Source organism: Clupea harengus, chromosome 10 (assembly GCF_900700415.2).
Source record: "Clupea harengus chromosome 10, Ch_v2.0.2, whole genome shotgun sequence".
Taxonomy (NCBI): domain Eukaryota; kingdom Metazoa; phylum Chordata; class Actinopteri; order Clupeiformes; family Clupeidae; genus Clupea; species Clupea harengus.
In genome coordinates this window covers 29756257-29780485 of record NC_045161.1, presented here as the reverse complement: position 1 = coordinate 29780485, position 24229 = coordinate 29756257, and the positions used below count along the sequence as shown (strand labels likewise).

At 43.8% G+C, this 24229-nt stretch overlaps 1 protein-coding gene across 5 annotated transcripts in view; it reads left to right on the top strand.

The window, feature by feature from the left end:
- The window catches only part of si:ch73-63e15.2 (protein strawberry notch homolog 2), a 66729-nt gene that overhangs the window by 20989 nt on the left and 21511 nt on the right, over positions 1 to 24229 (top strand). For 3 of the 5 annotated variants that reach the window (XM_031574749.2, XM_031574750.2, XM_012815607.3), the window contains exons 3-4: positions 1669 to 1754; positions 5394 to 5496. In XM_031574749.2, the coding sequence (XP_031430609.1) occupies positions 1669 to 1754; positions 5394 to 5496 (189 nt within the window). Of the gene's footprint in view, positions 1 to 1668; positions 1755 to 4174; positions 5118 to 5393; positions 5497 to 15202; positions 15726 to 24229 lie in introns of those variants that run through there. The other 2 variants (XM_031574751.2, XM_031574752.2) reach the window with 2 other exon arrangements.

The window sequence follows — 24229 nt, the reverse complement described above, 5'->3', positions numbered from 1 at the left end:
GCGTTAAATGCGTTAAAAAAATTAACTAATTAATCCTGTAATTTAATCATAACGCGTTAACGCGTTATTTGTTTTACAGCTTTAATATATATATATTCTATTTTGTCAGTAATTGTAACATGACTTGCAGTTTATATGGCAGTGGTTAAGCTCTCTGAGATAGACTTTAAAGGGCCAATCTTAGCCTCAAAGAGAAAAGAACTAATGTTGCTTGTTTTTTTTCCCAAGCTGACAACGATGGCTGACTCTAGCTTGTCACGCTAAACATTTCAGTAACCACAGTCACCCTCTCTCATGGCTCAGTGGTTTGCAAAGCCATGCCGTATGTGTGCGCGCGTGTGTGTGTGTGTGCATGTGTGTGTGTGTGTGTGTGTGTGTGTGTGTGTGTGTTCTGTGCGTGTGCGTGTGTGTGTGTGCGTGTATGTGTTCGTGTGCGTGTGCGTGTGTGCTAAAAGGCTTATGAGTCACAGTAGCCTCCTCCCAGTGTTAGGGAAGATTAGCCTTGCTATAGTATTATGCCATAAAATGGCACCAGCAGTTGCACCTGTGTTTTAAATGATATGAATGTTTAACCTTTTATCAGGGCAGGGGATTTCCAATGAGATCACGCCCTTTTCTTCAGTACTGTGACTTCAGTGACAAGGACATGATGAGGAAACTAGACAGATATTGTTGAGATGAGTTTGCCAACTGAAGTAGATCAGTGTGAAATCAACTGTTAGGGTTTTTATTTAATGACTTGTGCCTTTAGTTGGTTCATAAAAGTGGGAATGCTTTTTTAGGAAGCAGTGATATGGATGCCATTTTTACAACACATTACCTCGTCTGCTGATGCAGGGTCATTTAGGGCAGGGAATCTCCGATTAACATTGACTCCTATACCTACTCTGTCCTGGATTACATCAACAAGTGTGTGAACAGGGTGACAACAGAAAAACAAATACAAGCTCTCCCCAATCAGAAACCCTGGATGAACACAGAGGTGCGCCTCCTGTTCAAAACCAGAGACCGGGAGGCTTACAGCTTAGCCAGGGCCAACCTGAGGAGGGGACTCTCCCAGGCTAAACACACACACACAGGGCCAACCTGAGGAGGGGACTCTCCCAGGCTAAACACACACACACAGGGGATCGGAGAGCACTTCAACTCCTCGGCCCTCTGGAACATGTGGCAAGGCATACAGTCCATAACAGACTTCAAAGCAGCCAGTGCTGTGTCACCATCCGTTTCTGCCTCCCTCCCTGACGAGCTTTAACTACTTCTACACTCGCTTTGACCAGGGAAACAAGGAGGTAACCCCTCAAAGTGGATCTCCCACCAGGTGAACTGCCTCTCTCACTCTCCACCTCTGATGTCTGTGGCATCCTGAACAGGGTAAACGTACGGAAGACAGCTGGCCCGCATGGAATACCTGGCCCCGTGCTCAGAGCCTGTGCAGATGTCCAATCTGTCCCTGGCCCAGGCAGCCGCCCCACTTGTCTCAAGACTAAGCATTCCGCAGCAATCTACCCAGGGCTCTGTAAATGGGAAACAATCATAGTGAACAATGAACACGTTGCTTAAGGAGCACAGAAAGGATGGGTGGTAATTTGATTGGCTGTTGTGCTCAAGCAGAATCACAGAGTGTACCTTTAATCCATTTAAAGTGCTTCTCTGCTTTTTTCCCAGGGCCAGTCATATTCCTGTGACTATCCGTGGGGATTCTCACAGCAGGGCCCTCTGGACCTGCAGCGGCCCGTGCAGTCGCACAGACAGTAAGAACCTCGTTTTCTCTTCTTTGTTCCCTCTCCTCTCAATGTGCTCACACACCTCGCACGCACACAGCCCAAACCTGAGGTGATTTAAAACGGGTGGCACACGGAAGGTGCCGAGGTCATTCTTTCAGCTCCCCACACCCAGTCGCTCCAGAGCTGCTTTAAGCTTCCCTCCTAGATCTGGGTTAATGGAATCAGGTGCGGTGTGACTGGAGGTAGGTCAGCTGGAATGTCAAAGTCATGAATGCTTTTTCCAAGGAGATGCTGGTCCAGCATGCGTGTTCTTGATATAAGCAGTGCTGTTTATGGTTGTAAAATGTGGTCACTTCACAATGGCCCACAGCTTATGGCATAAGGGACACCGCACATCACTGACCGACAGAAACAGTAAAGTCATTAAAAATGGTGATTCTGTTACCTGTTTTTGTTGCCTGTATTGACATCAGTTACATCCTGTTAGGTCTTCACAGGAGGGTGCGTTTGACGACAGCCGACAAATGCAGCGTTCAAAGGGGGCATCCTAGACTTTTGGGTGCATCTTATGTTTGGCCCTAAAAAGAGCATATTTGGATTTGTTTGGGAACAAATGAATTGATCATGAAATGACACTCTGGTTATTAGGTGAGCCATCACAGAGACATGTTTATGCCCCTCCCTACAGATGCATGAACAAAGGCACAGGACAATATACAGTGGCTCACTAACCTGGCCTGGTGGAGGTGGTTGCTCCTGTGGTTTGGGTATTTAAACCTGTCACATGGCACAGCAAGAGACTTGTTTTGTATCTGTGTCTCATGTGGGTGATGCCGCCCTTCCAACAGACTGTTTGGCAAGGCTGGCTTTTCACACACTTGTCTAATAAAGATCTTCCTAAGTTGCTCAAAAAACCTTTTTGTCAAAAAAAATCTGTCCTTGTGCCTGCAAAGAGAGTGACATTTTGAAGGGAGCGCTGGTCAGGTCACTGACTTAATTTTCCCACGTCCCTCTGGACTGTAGGGTTGAAATCAGGAGCACGTGAGGACATGTGCGTGGACTACACCACCTCACCCTGTCCACTCTTAACACAGCACCCATTGTTCAGCCATGCACAGGGGCTACACGCACACGACCCTGAGAGCCAGTAGGAAACATGCTCTCTCATAGCAGTACTAGACTCTGATGAGTGGGCGAGTGACTGCGCTTCATGCGGTCTGCACACTACTGATGTTGGTCATAACTGAATTCATTCTCGTATTGCTGCTTAAATTTCTAGCCTTCTGAGACTGCATGTATGAAAATCCTCTGACGTTAAAGTTGTCAAAGTGTCAGTAACATCAGAATAGAAAAAGATGACACTTTTGTTCATTTGTGTGTGTGTGGTATTTTGTTCTTTTGGTGTCAGGAGGTTTTCTAGTAATACCACTGGAACATTCTGGCAACACAGACTTATTTTTTTTTCCCCAAGCATCTCCCTGACATGTTCACTTAGTAGATGACGTGCTCTTTCAACAAAGTCAGGCAGATAATCTCCATCAAATGTTTGAATAAGGTTTAATTTTATTATTTTGCAGAGTGAAAATGTATCATCATCAAGATATAGCTTGTTTCCATTCTTTTTCATGTTCCAGCCCTGGCTCATGCTAATGAGTTGGAAATACATTTTCTTAAAAGCAACTCAGCATTCATTCATTTCCAGTTGGTCAGTTCTGAACATTTAATAGCACTTTCTGAAATGAGGAACTGTCTGTTAACAGATATCAACGTAATGAATTGGACTGAGTCTGTTTCAACTTCTCAGACATGAAATTAGCCTGCAACCGCAAGGGTCTGCTAGTGACAGGAATATGTCAGATTAGAGAGTCGTTGCCTCTAGTTACACCAAGCAGATGGAACGTTCCGGGAAGGGCTCGATATTCCAGACCGAGGCGCTTTTGTTTTATTGGAATGTCACTGGTTCTGCTTGCCAAAGCTGTTCCATTACTGTCACATCAAACAGGAGGGGGACAGGGCAGGATAGGATGGGGGAGTTACAGTCTAGGTAAAATAGACACACACATACATACATACAAATACACATGCACACACACGCACACACACACACTTTGCCGCCATGAACACAAACACTGAAGCATATACAAGTAAACACACACACACACACACACACACACACACACACACAGACACACAGAGGAGGTATGTGTGAATTACTGTATAGTCCTTCTTGTGAGGACATTATGTCCTCAAAAATATACGGTACCTTTAAGTAATTTGCCACATCATGCATAGATACATATGTACATAAATCATGACACCATCCAGCACTGTGCCCCCAACCAACCTGACTTCCATCCTGTCCCATCCTGATCAGAGGTGACGACGAGACAGCTTACAGTGATAAGGGTTCAGCATCTGGCAATGAGGTGTGCCGACCTCAACCTGGCACTTAACACCCATCAAGGAGGTTACCATGTACTTCAGGTGGCTAGGAGCCGTGCACACAACTCCATCCTCATCAACCGAGCTGTAGTAGAGTGTGTGTCAAGCTTCAAGTTCCTCCATCCTGGTCAAAAAGGCACAGTGTCTTTACTTCATACAGAGCATTAAGAAAGCTCACCTGTGTGCCAGGACACTACCGCTGTACCACTGAGAGCATACTATATATTTATAGTATTATATAGTTATAACTTTATATTATGGTTAACTATAACTATCAGAAACAGCACCATCATTCATTAGATTGTCATTTTGTAACTGAAATGAACCACTGAGAGCATACTATATAGTTATAGTATATAGTTATAACTTTATATTATGGTTAAATATAGCTATCAAAAACAGCACCATCATTCATTAGATTGTCATTTTGTAACTGAAATGAACCAACTTTAATTTTACTTTTGATTTCATTTGTTAGTATATCCACACTGACTCAATGAGAAACTGAAATGGAACACACACTGTAACTCAAAGGTTTACAATGGGGCTGATTGCAGCAGAGATGTTTATCTGATAAGCGTGTAGGTTAAAAGACACAGGAAGCCATGCCCGCATTCGTTTGAACGAGCGATTCTGTGGAAGCAGTGACCTGGATTCCCAGGTAGAGCGAGGAGAGAAGTGAAAGTGAGAGTAAAAGCTGCCGCTGGAGCTTTCGTCTCTGGTCTCATGACTCCCGTCGTGTTCCTCAGTCATTTGACAAGGCAGTACTCGCCGACGGTCAGAGAGACCCCTGCTCAGTCCGAGATGGTCTGAGGGGAAATGAGGGAGGGGTCACTGGTTGTATTTGGTAGGATTTCCTGCTATTTTCCTTTCTGATCAAAGTACCGTTTCTTATGGAGATGTTAGCGACTCAATTCCATTAATGAAGGATAGAGTTCCATGAGAAATGTAAGTACATTTGATTTTCATATTAATTAAAATGTATTTTTGTTTGGATATACCACAAGTGTATACGTTTCTCAGGGAAGTTCATCAAAGCGTTTTCCCTCTAAGTACTGAAGGAAATGGTGGTGGTTCTTGTTCTAATGCTGGTCTGTTCCATTCGTAGTCTACCAGACTCAGACCAAACACAGCATCTTTTCATAAAATGAGTGCCCAAGTTATAGATTGTATAAGTAAACGACCCTTAATGCTCTCTTAATGAGCCTCTGTGTGTCTCTCCAGGCCATACCACTTGAACAGCATGTCGGATATACCCATGGGTGATTCTGCATTCCATGACGTGGACTTCCCCAGCATCATACTTCACAATGAAGACTTCTCTCAGGTAAGGCAACAGAGTTACGCATTGGAACTTAACCTCTCCATCTCACTCAGTCTCATCTCTCTCATGCTATTGTCATCCTCCCATCCCACAGTAATTAAAGTCTTTACTCTCTGGCAGTGTGTCTAGACAGTCAAAGAGGCTGCTTCTCCACCTGTGAGGGCCTGTCATTAATGCTCCTCTGTAATTGCACTGTAATTATGGTTCTCTCTTAGCCTCAGCTTGCTTTACGTCAAGGCCGATTGACCTGGCACGTTGTTGGTTGGTGTGTGTGTGTGTGTGTTTTTTTTTGGGGGGGGGGGGGTGTTTGAGCTGACGCAGCAGTCGGTGGGAGGAGAAACATTTCAAAGTGTTTTTTATTTATTTAGTTGCGCCTCTCCTGCTATGGTGCATGACCTCACAGCAGCCAGCGCTGACACAGACATTCCATGGGGAAAGCAGCGTCCATGTCCAGGTTATTTGGGTTATTTTTAAGCGCTACAAGGCACTTTGCATGAGGCATTAGCATTTTTCTGTGCTTGATGTTGTGTCGTGGTTTCAGACCTCTCCCCCCATCCTAAGGGAGGAATGCTGGTAAGCGGCAAAAAATGACATCTTGTAACCATTGACACCATTCTCATCAGGGTTACACGGAAGTCCCTGACTTATTCTCATCAGAGGGGGGTTCATGGAGGTCCCTGACTCATTCTCATCAGAGGGGGGTCCATGGAGGTCCCTGACTCATTTGCATGTAAGGGCCTACAAGATAAAATGCATAATGATACATAGTCCTACAAGATGACTACATGATGACAAGCAGTCCTGTTTAACGATGAGTTCGAACCCCTTTGACTCCTGTATGGCATCAGGTGTCTGCAGGGGGGAGAGGGTCAGAATGCTGTGTGGCTCCCTGGCACTAGGGGGCAGGCTAGGCAGGCAAGCAGTGCCAGTGGGCACGGATGAGCGCCAGCGCTCGACTGGCTCCACGTCTCAGTCGTCTCCCTCTGTCTTACGGGCACACACAAGCCAAAAGCGACTGGGCCGGGGTGATGTAACACCTGTGGAATGTGTTTTGAGGGGGAGTGTTCACACGTCATGAACTCCACTCAGCCTTTGTGCTTTGTTGTTTCTCTGTGCTGCTCGGAAATGTGAAGTGATATTGTTGCTGCCTCACCTTCGGTCTCTGGGCGACAGGCCTGTGTCTGTGTAGTCTTTGTCTAATAATGGTACAGGGTCAGTCCTGGATCAGCCCCGAGAGAGAGATGAACGTGTGTGTATGCCACAACCCATGGTCTACTCGCCTGTCTGACTGATCACAGGGGCTGTTTACTGAAACTGGAGTTTATGTGTGGTATGCAGAGGATGCCGTAAACACCTGTGTAGGCATCCGGATGTGTGCATACATGTGTGCGTATTTGTGTATGTATGTTTGCATGTGTGTGTATGTGTATTTGTATGCATGGGTGTGTGCTTACTTGTTTTTCAAAAGGTGTTTGTTTTTGTATGCATGGATAGGTACATACTTGTTTATCAATAGGTGTTTGTTTGTATGTTTGCCTGTGTGTCTGTGTGTGTATGTGTGCATGTATGTTTGCCTGTGTGTCTGTGTGTCTGTGTGTGGATGTCCCTCTGCTTGCTTCAGCTGACTTCTTAGTGGCTAGCTGGTACCAGGAAGAGATGATCGGCACGACGCAAGCCTGAGGAATGTAAGTCACAGGGTCGTGACTAATCTCCCAGCTTTCTGACCATCGGGATCATCACATGGGGCCTGCCACAGCCCTCTCTCTTTCTTTCTCTCTTCTTCTCCCTCTCTCTCTCTTCTTCTCTCTCTCTCTTATTCTCTCCCTCTCTCTCTTCTTCTCCCTCTCTCTCTATTCTTCTTCTGTCTCTTTTAAGGGGAGTTCATAGTCCCCAGTGCCATCCTTGCGTACGGGGTCCCGCACCTAAAGTGACGTCATTACTGCTGGCACACTTTGGTGTCGTTTTGGTCCATGTAGCGCGGCTAGAGAATACGCAACATGGACGCAACATACCTCTTATTATTGCTCTTACCTCTTCTAACTGGGCACATTACCTTCCAGCAGTTTAGATGGTATTTTTCTTAGCAGCAGATTAAAGGTAACGGCACCTCTCGCTAACGCATTAAAGGTAATGGCACCTCTCGCTAACGCATTAAAGGTAATGGCACCTCTAGCTAACGCATTAAAGGTAATGGCGCTGTGTTGAGTTCTCGGTTCACAGGTCACCGACCAATACATCAAGCATACCGGCACCTTTACTTTCTCCAGACACATCCTCTCTTTCTCCCTCTCCAGCCTCAGCCCCCTCTATCTCCGTCTTTCTCTCTCTGTGTCTCTTACTTTCTCCATCCCATTGTCAGATGATGATGATTCTCCATCCTTTTTTTTTCAACTTTTTTTTTCTGCTCCCCTCTGTCGGGAAGTCCTTCTGACCTCAGCCACATGTAGATGAAACCGTGATGCAGCCAGAAGTTCACATGGGGGGGGGGGGGGGGGGGGGGAGCTGTTTCCACGGTGACTCCGCATGACATGGTCATGTAGCTCGGATTCTTTCAGACCTTGCTTGCTTAACCAAGGCCACGGATTGGGTGTGCTGAACTCATGCTAGGTCATGATACATTGTCAAGTTCTACTGCATGTGACCATAGACTTCATTGTCAGTGTAAGGCCCCCTTCAACCACAGACTACAGACGTGCATGTGGCGTAGAGCTGATGCAGTGCCCTAAATCAGAACAATATTACTGAAAGTCACAACCCTTTGGTTGATAGATGCTTTCTGTTATCCAATTTCCTCCAGTGGTTTATCTTCCTTGTCAAGTATGTATTTATTGGTGTGTCCTTCTGAATAACACCTAATAAAATACTGTGCATTAAATCTGTATCTGTGTATAAATCTGTATAAACCTGTTCCCCCAGGCCTATTGAACATGATAGGGTAGCATAGAGTAGCATTTTTCATTTGACTTCAGTGAATAAGGAGCAAAGTCATGGCTAATAAATGACACATATCCTCTCTGGCCTGGCCTAATGTGCTCAGTCTAGTTGCAGTGATATCATGTAGTGGACAGGGGTTGTAAAAGAGGCCCATCTTAGAAGAAACTGATTAGCAAACTAAGAAAGAAATGTCTGAAGTTCAAGCCACACAAACTCACAGACTTCATGCAGCAGTCCTGATATATATATATATATAAATACAGTGTGTGCAGCAGTCCTGATATATATATATATATATACAGTATATAAATACAGTGTGTGCAGCAGTCCTGATATATATATACAGTATATAAATACGGTGTGTGCAGCAGTCCTGATATATATATATATATATATACAGTATATAAATACAGTGTGTGCAGCAGTCCTGATATATATATACAGTATATAAATACGGTGTGTGCAGCAGTCCTGATATATATATACAGTATATAAATACAGTGTGTGCAGCAGTCCTGATATATATATATATATATATATACAGTATATAAATACAGTGTGTGCAGCAGTCCTGATATACATATATATATAAATACAGTGTGTGCAGCAGTCCTGATATACATATATATAAATACAGTGTGTGCAGCAGTCCTGATAAACATATATATATATAAATACAGTGTGTGCAGCAGTCCTGATATACATATATATATAAATACAGTGTGTGCAGCAGTCCTGATATACATATATATATAAATACAGTGTGTGCAGCAGTCCTGATAAACATATATATATATAAATACAGTGTGTGCAGCAGTCCTGATATACATATATATATAAATACAGTGTGTGCAGCAGTCCTGATAAACATATATATATATAAATACAGTGTGTGCAGTAGTCCTGATATACATATATATATATATATATATATATATAAATACAGTGTGTGCAGCAGTCCTGATATACATATATATATAAATACAGTGTGTGCAGCAGTCCTGATATACATATATATATAAATACAGTGTGTGCAGCAGTCCTGATAAACATATATATATATAAATACGGTGTGTGCAGCAGTCCTGATAAACATATATATATAAATACAGTGTGTGCAGCAGTCCTGATAAACATATATATATAAATACAGTGTGTGCAGCAGTCCTGATATACATATATATATAAATACAGTGTGTGCAGCAGTCCTGATATACATATATATATAAATACAGTGTGTGCAGCAGTCCTGATATACATATATATATAATACAGTGTGTGCAGCAGTCCTGATAAACATATATATATAAATACAGTGTGTGCAGTAGAGATGGAGAGCGGAGGCCTGTCACTGTGTCTGGCTTGTTAGACACCTTTGGTGTTGGTGAGTCCCCTCCCTGCGTGACACAGGGAGGGGACAGGAGGTTATTTTGTTGTGTTGTTGCTCCTGAAGGACACAGAGGGGTAGTGAACTTTGAAGGTTGTCAGTTTCTGTGTTTAAGCCCTGGGTTTGGGTTAGGGTTTAAGCCCTGATTTCACATTATGAGGGGCCTGTTGTCATGATGCTGTGTGTCTGTGTCGGGTTTGAGATTATTAGAGTGTGTCTGTGTCTGTGTTTTTGTGTCTGTGTTTGTATGTTTGTGTGTCTGTGTTTGCGTGTCTGTGTCACTAGATGGCTTGTGACTTGTGGTGATTGTGATTGTGATAGGGTTTGTGATTATTAGAGTGTGTCTGTGTTTGTGTTTGTGGTGTTTGTGTTTGCGTGTCTGTGTCACTAGATGCCTGGTGACTTGTGGTGATTGTGAAAGGGTTTGTGTTTATTAGAGTGTGTCTGTGTCTGTGTGTCTGTGTCGCTAGACGAGGTTAGTGTTTGAGAGTGATGTTTGTCGAGTGAAGTATGTAGCGTGTGTAGTTGTGTGTATGTTCTTAGGTTAGTGTTTGAGAGTGATGTTTGTAGTATGTAGCGTGTGTAGTTGCGTGTATGTTCTTAGGTTAGTGTTTGAGAGTGATGTTTGTCGAGTGAAGTATGTAGCGTGTGTAGTTGCACAAACCTGTGTGAGCCCATGGCTAGAGAGGCAGTCTGGCAACAGGGACCCTCAATGACTACAACAATAAGCAGCCTTTCAGCAGCTCTCTCTCTCTCTTTCTTTCTCTCTGTCTCTCTTTCTTTCTCTCTCTCTCTCTCTCCTCTCTCTCTCTCTCTCTCTCTCTTTCTCTGTCTCGGTTTCCCAGCCTGGGCTAGATGGGGTTAGCGTGTTCTCAGCACCTATGCAGGCTTGAGGAGAAAGAGTTGGAACGTTGACAGGCGATAGTGGTCGAGTGACGGAAACTTTGATGCGTGCAAAAGAGCGAGCGTGTGCAATTACTACACAACCACAGCCACTACAAGAACAGACGCATAAGCTGCCACAGAATGAATGAGTGTGTGTGTGTGTGTATGCGTGAATGAGTGTGTGTGTGTGTGTGTGTGTGTGTGTGTGAGTGTGTGTGTGTGTGTATGCGTGAATGAGTGTGTGTGTGTGTGTGTGTGTGTGTGTGTGTGAGTGTGTGTGTGTGTGTATGCGTGAATGAGTGTGTGTGTGTGTTGTGTGTGTGTGTGTGTGTGTGTGTGTGTGTGTGTGTGTGTGAGTGTGTGTGTGTTTGCGTGAATGAGTGTGTGTGTGTATGTGTATGCGTGAATGAGTGTATGTGTGTGTGTTTGCGTGAATGAATGTGTGTGTGTATGCGTGAATGAATGTATGTGTGTGTGTATGCATGAATGCATTCATACAACAAGACTCACACCAGCGTCATTGGTGCTCCCCCATACACACACACACACACACCCACACACACACACACACACACACACACAGACACACACACACACACAGACAAACACACACACACAGACACACACACCCCCCCCCCCCCCACACACACACACACAGACACACACACCCACACACACACACCCACACACACACACACACACACACACACAGACACACACACCCACACACACACACACACACACACACACACAGACAAGCACACCTAGGCATATTTACTCCAGTCCCAAACCTATTGTACACGTCGTGCTCACATACAAACACACACTCTGTCTGCAAACACATTCAGAGACAAAACACACAAAGCAGTGAACTGCCCTCCTCAGCAGTTCCATGGAATGCTTGCTCTTCCTGATGAAACCATCACCAAGTCTCTGCACTTTCATATTAGTGACATTTTCATGGGTTTTGTGTAGATTGGAAGTGATCTTGTGTTTGTTCTAACCCAAGTGTAGGTAGGGCTGCCTGTGTTGGCATGACTCTGTGAGTGAGCTGGGTCATGTGGGTGTGTAGTTCCAATAGTTCATCTCCTGTTTGACCTGCTGTGCTAACCATCAAATGAACGTGAATGTGAAAATGGGCAGGAGTCCTGGTATTATTTGACGTCTTAGACTGTCCCTAATTACCGTAGGAGTTATTGACATGTCTTGTACCTGTGTTATCCATAAAGTATACCATTTTGGGATGTGTTCCCACGGTCATCGAACACTTTAGGCATGTGCTTTGTGTTTCCTGAGACAATGAGTGTGATCAGTTCCACCCGGATGTGGTTTTCCTTGTTTTTCTCCTGTTTTGTGATTCCAGTTATTCCTGCCTGGGATCCCAGAAGACACCTATTCCTGGTCATTGCAGACAAAGATATTCGATACCGAGATACAAAACCCACAAAGGATGCATTGTCACTCCTCTGGACATTTGCCTTTCTGCAGTGCTTCCCTGCTCTGGCTTGTAGAGAGCCCAGCTAAGAGCCAACACGAACAAGAGGTCATAACATATCACAGTATAGATCTCCAACTCAGTATACATGAACAAGAGTTCATAACATATCACAGTATAGATCTCCAACTCAGTATACATGAACAAGAGTTCATAACATATCACAGTATAGATCTCCAACTCAGTATACATGAACAAGAGTTCATAACATATCACAGTATAGATCTCCAACTCAGTATACACGACCAAGAGTTCATAACATATCACAGTATAGATCTCCAACTCAGTATACACGAACAAGAGTTCATAACATATCACAGTATAGATCTCCAACTCAGTATACATGAACAAGAGTTCATAACATATCACAGTATAGATCTCCAACTCAGTATACACGAACAAGAGTTCATAACATATCACAGTATAGATCTCCAACCACAGTATACATCACAAGTTACAACACTAGTCAGAAGTCTGTGGTTTTGTTAGGTACGGTAAATCACTGTTGGATCACAGCTTTTCCTTGTCACTGTGGTCTAAAAAAACAAAAAACAAGCTCATTGCTACGGTTGGGGAGACCGCTGTCTGCAATGACCTAGGACTTATGAAAGAAAATCTTACATCACTTTAGGAGAATTCAGTGACAAAGGGAAGGGGACTGGAGTTGCTGTCTAGTCTGTAAAGGTGCATTTTGAATGATAGGTGCAGCATTGGTGAAGTTAAAGGTGTACAACTTGGCATAAAACGTTTTGCTCTTCTGTAGTATTGGTTAAATTAGTATTGGTCTCACAATGTTAAATAAGTCTGTGTTCTGAGGGTGTGCGTCAGTGTGTGTGTGTGTGGTGCGCACATAAACATACACCCAGACGCACAAGTGTGCATGACAGTAAACAGTGTATAGGTGCATTTGCAACTTTGAAGCAATGCACTTTTATCTGCCTAGCCCAAGATCATTTTGAAAGATACCCAAAATGTTCAAAAAACAATCTCTGCCTGAATTCTCCAGAATCGATCTGAAGAATTATCTCTCAGTCTGCAAATGACTGTGGTCTTCCCTCTTACCATCTTACTCATATGGTTGGTAGATATGTTCCATCTAGATCACTCAGGTCTTTTAACAGTTTTTTGTACGTCAGCCCAGTAACCCAACTGAGGTGAGGGGACTGGCCTAGGAGGAACCCCCCTTTAGGAATGAATGTGCGTTCTCTTTCTTTTCACTTGACACAATGGTGGCTTGTTGGTATTTTATTCTACAGTTTGTCTTCTTTCCAAGTCCATTTTCTCTTCTTTGCTTTCATTTTTGTAATTGACTGATTTTGATGCCATCTTACACAAAACACTTTATATGTTTTTGTTCAGAGTTGCTTAACAGTATTACTATGACTCAGGCCTGTTTCCTCCTCTGTCTCTCTCTCTCAGCTAATAACCTGGCTCATATTCTATATGTCCAACCAGGCTGAGCTGTCTCTCTCTCAGCTAATAACCTGGCTCATATTCTATATGTCCACCCAGGCTGAGCTGTCTGTCTCTCAGCTAATAACCTGGCTCATATTCTATATGTCCAACCAGACTGAGCTGTCTGTCTCTCAGCTAATAACCTGGCTCATATTCTATATGTCCAACCAGGCTGAGCTGTCTCTCTCTCAGCTAATAACCTGGCTCATATTCTATATGTCCACCCAGGCTGAGCTGTCTGTCTCTCAGCTAATAACCTGGCTCATATTCTATATGTCCACCCAGGTTGAGCTGTCTGTCTCTCAGCTAATAACCTGGCTCATATTCTATATGTCCACCCAGGTTGAGCTGTCTCTCTGACTAGTTGCTGGGAATGTGATGGAAAGATTATGGCCTGTGTTCTACTGTGTGTTCTATTGTGTGCTCTTTTTGTAGGTGGGAAATTCAGTTGCAGATTGTGTAACTGGGTTAGGGTGTCGCTGTGTGTACCATATACTTAAATAAACAACACCATAAATACCATATGGGATTGCCACACAGACCCACCTGCCCTGGTTGCACTAGTTTTGCTCTGCTTACAGGCTTTGCCTGTGATCTAGTTTTTAGTAACTGAGTCATTTTCAGTCAATTTCAGGTCCTCCACTAAGGTGGGAAGTTGCCAGTAGTTAGGTCAGATGCACCGCTACATCCCCAGTACGGTTTTAATCAAGAAATATAAAACTGTCTTTAGAAGTATTTAGAACTGCTTTTTTGGTTGACATGTGGCAGTGCCCCTGTTCAAAGACAACTTCAGTTATCAAAGCAGTGTGATCAATAGCAGATATTGAAGTCATGCAATGGGTATACACGTGTAAATAATAAGCACTCTCGCAGTAGTTACTGTGTCCTCTGGTCGAATGGCTGTCTTCAGAGCTTTATGGGGGTATTAAACTGTCTTCTGTGACGAATCTGTGCTCCTGCGTCTCCTAATTAGTGTGTGTGATCCATCTTCAGTTGGACCAACTCATTCACCCAGCTATTAGCTCTAACACTGCCTCCGCACCAAACTAATTGCCAAGATCGTTTTCAATTCATAAGAAGCTCAGACTGAAAGCTAATCCTCGTCTGTGTGTGTGTGTGTGGGGGGGAGAGAAAGAGAGGGTGAAAGAGAGAGAGAGAGAGTTAGGGAGCTATAACAGAAATAACCCAGTCAGCAGGGAGCTACTAAATATAATAATCATTAAAATAATCTACCCATAGCATTAAACAGAGCAGTGAAGGCAGCCACAGCACAGCACAGTGTGAGAGAGGACCAGCCTGAGCAGCACTGTTTACACTACAAATGCGGTTGAGTTACACCATGTACAGTAAAAAAGGGCTTGACTGCCAGTAACTCCAGTCACTTACCAACAAAAGCATCATTTCCTGAAAGCTCCTCCCCTCAGCCCCCTCCCTCCTCTCCTCCTCTCCTCCCCCTCTGCCCTCCCCCCTCCCTCCCTGTCCTCCTCTCGCACTCTCCCCTCCCCTCAGGGCCACCTTTAGCACTAAGCAACTAACCACAATCAATATGACTAACCCTCCATGCAAATACCTGTCACTCCTCTCGGAGAAGCAGGAAGTCTACGGGGTCTTTCTCTTGGCCTGGAGCTCAGCGACTACCGCTACCTGTTGTGTGAGAGCTGCGCAGTGTCCGAAGAGAAGCTCAGCACTGCCGGGGGAAGTGTGTCAAGCGTGCGCGCGTGTCTCTCTGTGTTTGTGTGTGTGTGTGTGAGTGAGTGTGTGCGCGTGAAGTGTGTTTGCCCACACGCCAGAGAGAGAGAGAGAGAGAGAGAGGGTAAGACTGAAGCCTTGGAAGTGCTGTGTCGACACCCTGTTTTCCCCGGGAATGCTCCAGCTGTGAGAGGCACCCTTATGCCGGCTGGCTGGCCCCGGCACATGGAAGGTTCTGCTGCGGTGTGTCTTTCATGCGGGAGGTGAACTACCGTGAGCGATTCTATGTGCGCCTGTGTGTCCCCCACTCCTGGACTTCTTGGACTCATGTCTGACGTGCCGCTTTGGACTAAGTTTTACGCACAGCTGGGACGACCACTGCCCAAGGTAGCTCAACTGCTCGGTTGATTTGTTGGTTTTCCCTTTTCTTAAATTTTAACTCCGAAGTGATGAATGTCACATGTTCCATGAGTTTGGTGTATTCAAATGCTTATATCACTGGGTCCAATTTTTCCTCATACATTGTTGACTTTTGTGTGGTGTATTTAGTTTAGTGGTTGAATAGTAATTATGTAGCTGACGGCTGGGCTGACATGTTGTCAACAGAACTTGGCAGCGAGCTTTTGTTTTTTTGTAAATGCTTCCTTGAGCAATTTTTTTTATTAGCTTCCTCTTACGCTACTTTGTTTGATAGACCAATATCCTGGTTGCTTGCTAATTGGTTTTGAATAACACTTTCCCTGTGACTGAATTCTCTAATAATACGTTTTAAACAGTTCTATTTAATACTTAAGAAAAGGAAAAAGGGTAGAAGAGTAAGGCAAATCTCCTATTGTTGTTACAGTATAGAGGAGCAGTTATTCAGGAATGATCTTGTGAAACGTAATGAGATAGCTGTCAAAGACAAAAGGAAAAAAAGAAACAACCTGATTTGATACAATGCGATTGTGTCATCCCAGTCAGCTTGTCAGCTTGTGGCTGATGTTCATGACAAATCATGCTCATTACCCCTGGCTTCCAGTAAGGAAGAGAGCGTCATGCGTCCAGGAAGCTCCCTCTCACTCAGTTATTGCCCCCAGCCAACAGAGCATTCTCCGCTGCATTTTGCTAATGAGGACCAAGGCCTCACACAAAACCCAGGGAGTTTGAATGGGCTGATTAATGTGGTGGTCAGTGAACTGACAAACGGCCTGTGCAATGTCATAGAACTTACTGAAGGCTATGACAGCCACTTTGCACCACTTCTCCTCTAAAGCCAACTGCACCTTGTTTGGTTTTCCTTTTGGTGTCATTCTGTCAATTGTAATTTCAGTAAGTGAGGAGAACCACAAGAACAGAAGTGGGACTTCAGCTCAATACATATTTTGTTGTGTTTCCGACGCAACCCAGAAGTCGTGGAGTCAGCATCATTCAGGGGCCCTGAGGCACCGCAGACGAGGCGTGTGAGTTACTGGAAGTGCTGTTCGGTACCTCAGGCGCTCCGGGAACAGAGCGGCTCGCCGTGGCTTGGCTCTCATGAGGGCAGCCTGGGCTTGGGGGTCAGGGTTCTGCCTCCTTCGATTCCGTCAGTCAGTCAGTCAGGGTTCTGCCTCCCTCGGTTCAGTCAAATGTTTGCATTGTAAACAGCAGCAGGAGGAATAAGATGGTTTTGTTTAAATGCACGAGAGCAGGGAATGACTTGTTATTAGATATCTTGGGTTAGGGTTAGGGTCAGATATATTGGGTTAGGGTTAAATATCTAGGGTTAGGGTTAAGGCTCATGTTCCCCCAGCAGGGCGAATAAGGCGGAAGGGACGGGGGCTGAGGTAGTGTCGTGTCATAGCTGCCCGTAGCTGCACCTGTGGAGGCTATGGCAGCTAATGCTGACCTGTGCCCATTCTTCCACTGGCAGCTTGCCAGTGTTCATCAGCAGCATTTTCACCACACAGCTCTGGTTTCCTCACTAGCGTGTCATCTTTTCCTCATTCTTTAGGGACACACACATGCACGCAAGCACACACATGCATGCATGCACACACTCTGGCTTACGGTAAGGTAACTTTTGTAATCTCTGACACCTCACAGCTCGGTTCCTGTCTCGCGGTGTCTTAGCTTGCCGTGCCACCAGACACTGCTGTCATTTCCCTCAATGGGCTTTTTGAAGTTTGTGCTGTCAAAGCACAAAGGGGCTGGTGGCTTCTTCCTTTCCGATGGATAAAACTCGTACTCTTTGTATCTTTTCCCCTGTCATTCCCCTCGATCTCCCTGTGCACGCCTCAGACTACCCAAGGTGGTTGAAAAATATTAAAATAAATCATTTATAAAAAGGAAATGAGAGACGGCCATTCGTGGTATGTAGTTTTTGTGGGGGTTCCAGATCGCTGTGTCCCTTCCTTCCTGTGCTGGTTCAGAGCAGTGGGGATTTATGGGGTTTATGGGGTGAGGGGATGTGGGATCACAGGCTGGAAGAATCGAATGGCCTGGTGGCAGACGGCCCGCAGTGCGCTCCAGAGACGGGACTTAAAAGTGCCCACATGACAGCTGTGGGAGGTGTTTATCCCTATGCACAGAGATGGAGAGAGTGCTGCTCCTTATGTAGCTTTCTGGGAGGTCTGTACCCCAACGCAACCCAGCCAAGAGGAACAAACTCTGCGTAACAGGAAGACGTAATGGGATGTTGCCACTGGTGGCGGCTTTGGGAGTTGAGCCAGCAGAAGGTTAAGTAATGAGCGCGTGACCCCCGGCACGACGGACTCTCGCATGTGTAGCTAAACTACTGCGCCTTGGCTAACATTGACATGTTTGCCATAAAAGTGATAAACGAGGCCTGTGCGTTTATGTTCACCTGTTGACACAAGAGAAGGTTGGCTCGTGTTGTTTCCCTGGCCCTTCATCAGTGAAAATGGCTCATCACTCCAGCTGGGAATGAAGTGCAGCTTCCCGTCAGCTGAGGTCATTCAGGTTATTTCAGGACTCCGGAGTGAAAAAGAATCAATTCCAGTCATTCAGGAGGGCGGACAGAGATCCTGTGAGCGAGGCCCTGCATTTCATTTCAGCGCTCACTGAACACACACACACACACACACACACACACACAGACAGACCTCACCAAATATCTTCATTCCATTTGATCCCCCTCCAGTGATGACCCCCGCTCCTTTTTCTTTCCGTCATTTTCTCGCGAGGTAAACACGGAAAACCAGGAAGACACTAATGAGGAAACAGGTCCAAAGAAAAACAGGCAGTAGAGAGTAGAGAGGAGCTGAAGTGAAGCGGTGTAGTGTTTCAGTGGCTGTCTCGTGTGAACACATCTCTGGTGAATGACGGCGGGATCGGCCGCCCCTCCCTACCAAAGAACACTCGGGGATTCCCTGCCCGCTGGCTGAGCTTGTCCCAGGAGGAAGGAACGCTGGTTTGGCCTTCCTGGAAGCCTGTGGCTTTCTCTGCCATAGTCACAGGGGGAGACATGAAGGCGTGAGAGGAGGGAGGAAGAATGTGAGGGCTAAAACAGAGACACGTGAATGAATGCCCAGATCTATCTATAGCCACCCTAGGTATGAATGTGTAGATTTGCATAAACATTATACATTACATAGGCAAGCAGAAAGAGAAGGAGGGTGACTCGATGCTTGGCAATAACAAATATTCATTTGGTGCTGATCAAGTCACCCCCATTTCCTTCTCCCAAGACTCAATATAGCTACTCCCTGCGATCAGCTGCTGCGCTTCAGGCGTTTCCTTCTCCTTATCTTTAATTTCTCTTTTTCAGATGTAACGTTTCAAAAGTAGATGATAAGCTTGTTGATTGTGGCTTCCGGATATGCAGTTTCTCATAAGAACTTTTTTAAGAGTTTAACTTTAAAGAACCATCTTTCCTGCTAATGTATTTATTATATGCCCCTACAACATTTTTACATCATCACAACTATCATTATCATTACTGTGATAACTGATATTTTTTATTGTAATCTACTGGTTTTAATAGTTTTGTGCAAATTATGTTTTAAATTGTCATTGTTAAAGGTATACATTTTAAAATATGTTAGGTAAGTCACTTTGGACAAAGCATCTGCTAAATATTGAACCTAAACTGTAAGTAGATTCTGCAGGAGTTATCATGATTGTCATGATGATGGGTTTTCATTCCTGCATAATTCAGATGCTTATCAGCCAATGCATTCTGTCCTGTTTGGCCTCTCTCAGCCACTGTAGGCTTGTTGTGTAGGTTAGGTTCCAGAATGTTTTGTGGCTGACAGGAGCCCTGATCACTTGGGTTGGAGGTGCTCCTGGGGGAGATGAGATCTGGTCAGTGGGGGGGATTGGAGGTGCTCCTGGGGGAGATGAGATCTGGTAAGGGGGGGGGGGGGGTTGGAGGTGCTCCTGGGGGAGATGAGATCTGGTCAGTGGGGGGTTGGAGGTGCTGCTGGAGGCAGATGAGATCTGGTCAGTGGGGGGTTGTGAAAAGGACAGCTCCGTATATGGGCATGAATGTGGTTTGCAGCCATGTGCTGGGAAGGAAACATGCTTATTTAAGCAGTAAATGACTGGAGACAAGCAAGTGGAAGAGGAACATGATGTGTGTGGAGGAGGGCTTGAGAGAGAGAGTGTGTGTGTGTGCGTGTGTGTGTGTGTGTGCGTGTGTGTGTGTGTGTGTGTGTGTGTGTGTGTGTGTGTGTGTGTGTGTGTGTTTGACAGAAAGTGCACGTGAGAGATGAAGCAACAGAAAGCAAACAAAAAAACTGACACGTGCATGCACACATTCAAAATCACACACACAAACACACACACACACACAAACACACACACACACACACAATAGCTTTTCTCCGAGTCTCTATACTTGGTGTGCAGCTCCTTTAGTTTCCAGTAACGCTCTATTGTAAAATTGTGGTTTTTTGAGGATGCATGCACACATACACACACACACACACACACACACACACACACACACACACACACACACAAAGCCTGACCTTTCTCTTTTTTATTTAGTTGAGTCAGAAGCGAGGCCAGCCTGTTCTTCTATAACTATATATACTATAAACTATATATATATTCATAGTAAAGTTTATATAACTATATATACTATAAACTATATATATATTCATAGTAAAGTTTATATAACTACAGTATATATACCGTAATTTCCGGACTATTGAGCGCACCTGAATATAAGCCTCACCCACTGAATTTTTGAAAAAGAATTATTTTTAACATACAGTAAATAAGCCGCACATGTCTATAAGCCGCAGGTGCCTACCGGTACATTGAATCAAATGAACTTTACACAGGCTAAAATGAATATCAAAAGTAATACAATAGTGATGCATATTATTAGTTTTGGCAGTTACGATAAGTGCACTGTTGCTTTAAGAGAGCACAGTTGCAAGAGTCAATCAGAAGCTAGAACGTTAGATTGAAGACAGAGAGATAGAAGAAAGACGCTTGTTTGAAACCAGTGAGCTAAAGAACTTGAAAAGACTGGATTTGTATTGTAGTTAACTTTTATTTTCTAAAGTGTTTTGAGTTGTGTTCTGTCTACGCCGGTAGACTGTGGTTATTTTGACATTAGTTAAGTTATTGAGAGATACTGAGAAATCGCGTGGAGCTAAGCATCCATGCGGCTGCATCCATGCTAGCATCCTAGCTCCACAAAGCCACCGTAAACACAAAGCCACCGTATACAGTCACAGGTATCATAATCCATAAATTAGCCGCGTCATTGTTTAAGCCGCGGGGTTCAAAGCATGGGAAAAAAGTAGCGGCTTATAGTCCGAAAATTACGGTACTATAAACTATATATATATTCACGGTAAAGTTTCTATAACTATATATATATATATATATATATATATATATATATATTCACAGTAAAGTTTATATAACTATATATATATATTCACAGTAAAGCAATTGGGCCATCAGGGTAATTCACTTACCCTCCTACATAACAGACATATAAAAAACAGGTGGCTTTTATAAGATCAAACAAGATTATCCATACCACAAGGTAGTTTAAACTGAAACATTAAACATATGTAGGCCTATCCCAATGAAAGAACAGTGGATTGTATTTGACTAATATGACACAGCAAGAAGTAGTGGCAAGTAGGCTACTAGCATTAAACATGCTTCGCTGCCATGTATCAGTACCGTAACGTTAAGCTATTGCCAGTGACATTTGTAAATTGAGTTTTCATTCATTATTACAACTGCATCATAGTGACATGGATTTGATTGAGTTGTTTAAATTCATAATGCTGCCATACGTATTATTCAATGCTGTTGTTTAAAAATTGATTATTTATTTTCCTGCATTGATGCAGAATCTTTCACGTTAGCATTGCGATGATTTTCCCCAGTCCTGTTTTTCATGCTGGCCTCAAGGCATCTCCACCATGTCTGACGTCCTGTGTTGCAGTGTTCTGTGGAGATCCGATAGACTGCTTCTCCAGAAGTTTCTAGTCTTAGAAAAACACTCAGATATTTCAAGTTCAGTTTGCTGTCTCCTAAAATGCTGAGCTATGCAGGAGCTGCGATGATAATATTGAAATGGTGGACAAATGTTTTGCATGAAACAATTTCCTGGAATGTGATACAGCTCGGATGCACTGATGATGTCACTGACGCAGAGACCATGTGGCGTGGGACACAGTGACATCTGTATTAGATGTGTCTATCTGTAGTCCTTTAGTTCATGTTCAACAAAGAAGCAGTTGTGTAAAAAATGATAGGTTTGATTCATAGTTCTTTGTTGCTCGTCTAGACTGAGCACTCTATTACACAGTCCCCGAAATGTAGCCAGCTTGTACGCTTATTTATTTCTATGCTGTGAGGCTGTTCAGATTTCAGTATGTCAGTATACTTTTTAGTATGTGTGTTTTTTTTCTCAGGACAATAGAAATGTTGCCACATAATGAACCACTTCCTTACTCCATGGAATATAACAATAGACACTTCTATCCAATGTGTACAGAAGGATAGTGAGTGAAGGAAGCCATTGACTTAATTTCATGGACTGAATGGAGCACCGGATTATCTGTGTTCCAGAGAACACCAGGGTTCTGTGTGGTGTTCCAGAATGCTCGTATGCTAGTGATTAAGGAAGTCTGTTCCCCCAGACAGAGATCCTAGTGGTGGGAGCACTAAAGAGCCTCTCAGCCTGAAGGGGGACATGAAAACCCCCCTAGTGCTTCTGCTCCTTTTAGGTTTGTGTGGTGGGATGTCAAAGACAGTTTACTATCCAAGTGCTGACCTGTATCTATTATATCAGTAGTAATTAAGTTGCTCAAGCTAATGTGCTAATGTTGTGATGGCATATACGAGCCAGTTATGTGAAGGCTGACTCTAGTTCCTTTCTCCGCGTGAGTGCTATCCTATCCCCCAGTAAATTAACTTATTAGACAAATGCTGTTCACTTTTTACATATCAATTACCTGAATAATACCTGATTAAATATACCTTTGGACCAGTAGGTTCCATGGAGGTGTAGGGAATGTCAATAGTAGCACAAAGGTGCAGATTTAGAAGAGATTGGTGTATTTGTATTTTCAGTTAGGTTATTCAATAGTTAAAATAGTCTGTTCAGACCTATATTCATATTATATGTCTATTCAGTATAAAATAAATAAATAAATGAATGAATGAAACATATTAAATATATTACTATACATTTAAATATCAGCAGTAAAGGAAGTTACTCAAATATATCCACATATAAAGATTGCTATTATAATTAATCATATAAAATCACTAGATATTCACCACAGTATATTAAACTGACATTATGATTTCAATATTCAATATAAACTAGGATGGTGCTAATCAGTTCAATCAATTTATTCAGTTCATAAAGTCCAGCGGACCAGTCATAGTAACTGAGTGTAGTTTTCAAGTCCAAAGTCCAACAGAACTTTATGGTATCAAATAAAATAAAAACCTCTCCAAGCTTGGGAAAAAAATTGAAAGAGAGATCGTACCGCACTTGCTCAACTGTTTTCAAGTTGACTTCAGTAGGTGGCTTGCCATTAATCTTTTCTCGTGTTCACTCCGTGAAACTCCTTTTAAGTCTTTCCAACTCTTTTGTAGAGGAGAAAAACCCAAATCTTAAAGAAGGAGAAAATAAACAAAGAGAAGGGGTTGAATCGGATTTTGATTTGAATATGATTGTGATTTTGAATCTCTTATTTTGTTCTCATAGTTCTGTTCTCTTACTTTGATTGATTGATCCATCTCAATTGATGTTTGCGTGTCCACAAAACCACACATACACACTTAAACACACACACAATCAATTCACCCCCAGAAAATGGACCCCTCGTATGGTGTTGTAATGACACCAATACATAACTATACATGCACACACACACACACACACACACACACACACACACACACACACACACACACACACACACACACACACACACACTCACACACTCACACACACATACACACACACATACACACACACACATCCTGTTCTAACCACGTAAACACAGGAAGGTGGTGTGTGTGTGTGTGTGTGTGTGTGTGTGTGTGTGGTTGTTTCCATTTCTTTCCAGGGCTGGGCCTTTGCTCTCTGCTCTGCTCTGATCTGCTGTAACCACTGCACTCAACACACTGCACTCAACACACTGCACTCAGCACACTGCACTCAACACACTGCACTCAACACACTGCACTCAACACACTGCACTCAGCACACTGCACTCAAAACACTGCACTCAACACACTGCACTCAAAACACTGCACTCAACACACTGCACTCAGCACACTGCACTCAACACACTGCACTCAACACACTGCACTCAGCACACTGCACTCAACACACTGCACTCAACACACTGCACTCAGCACACTGCACTCAACACACTGCACTCAACACACTGCACTCAGCACACTGCACTCAA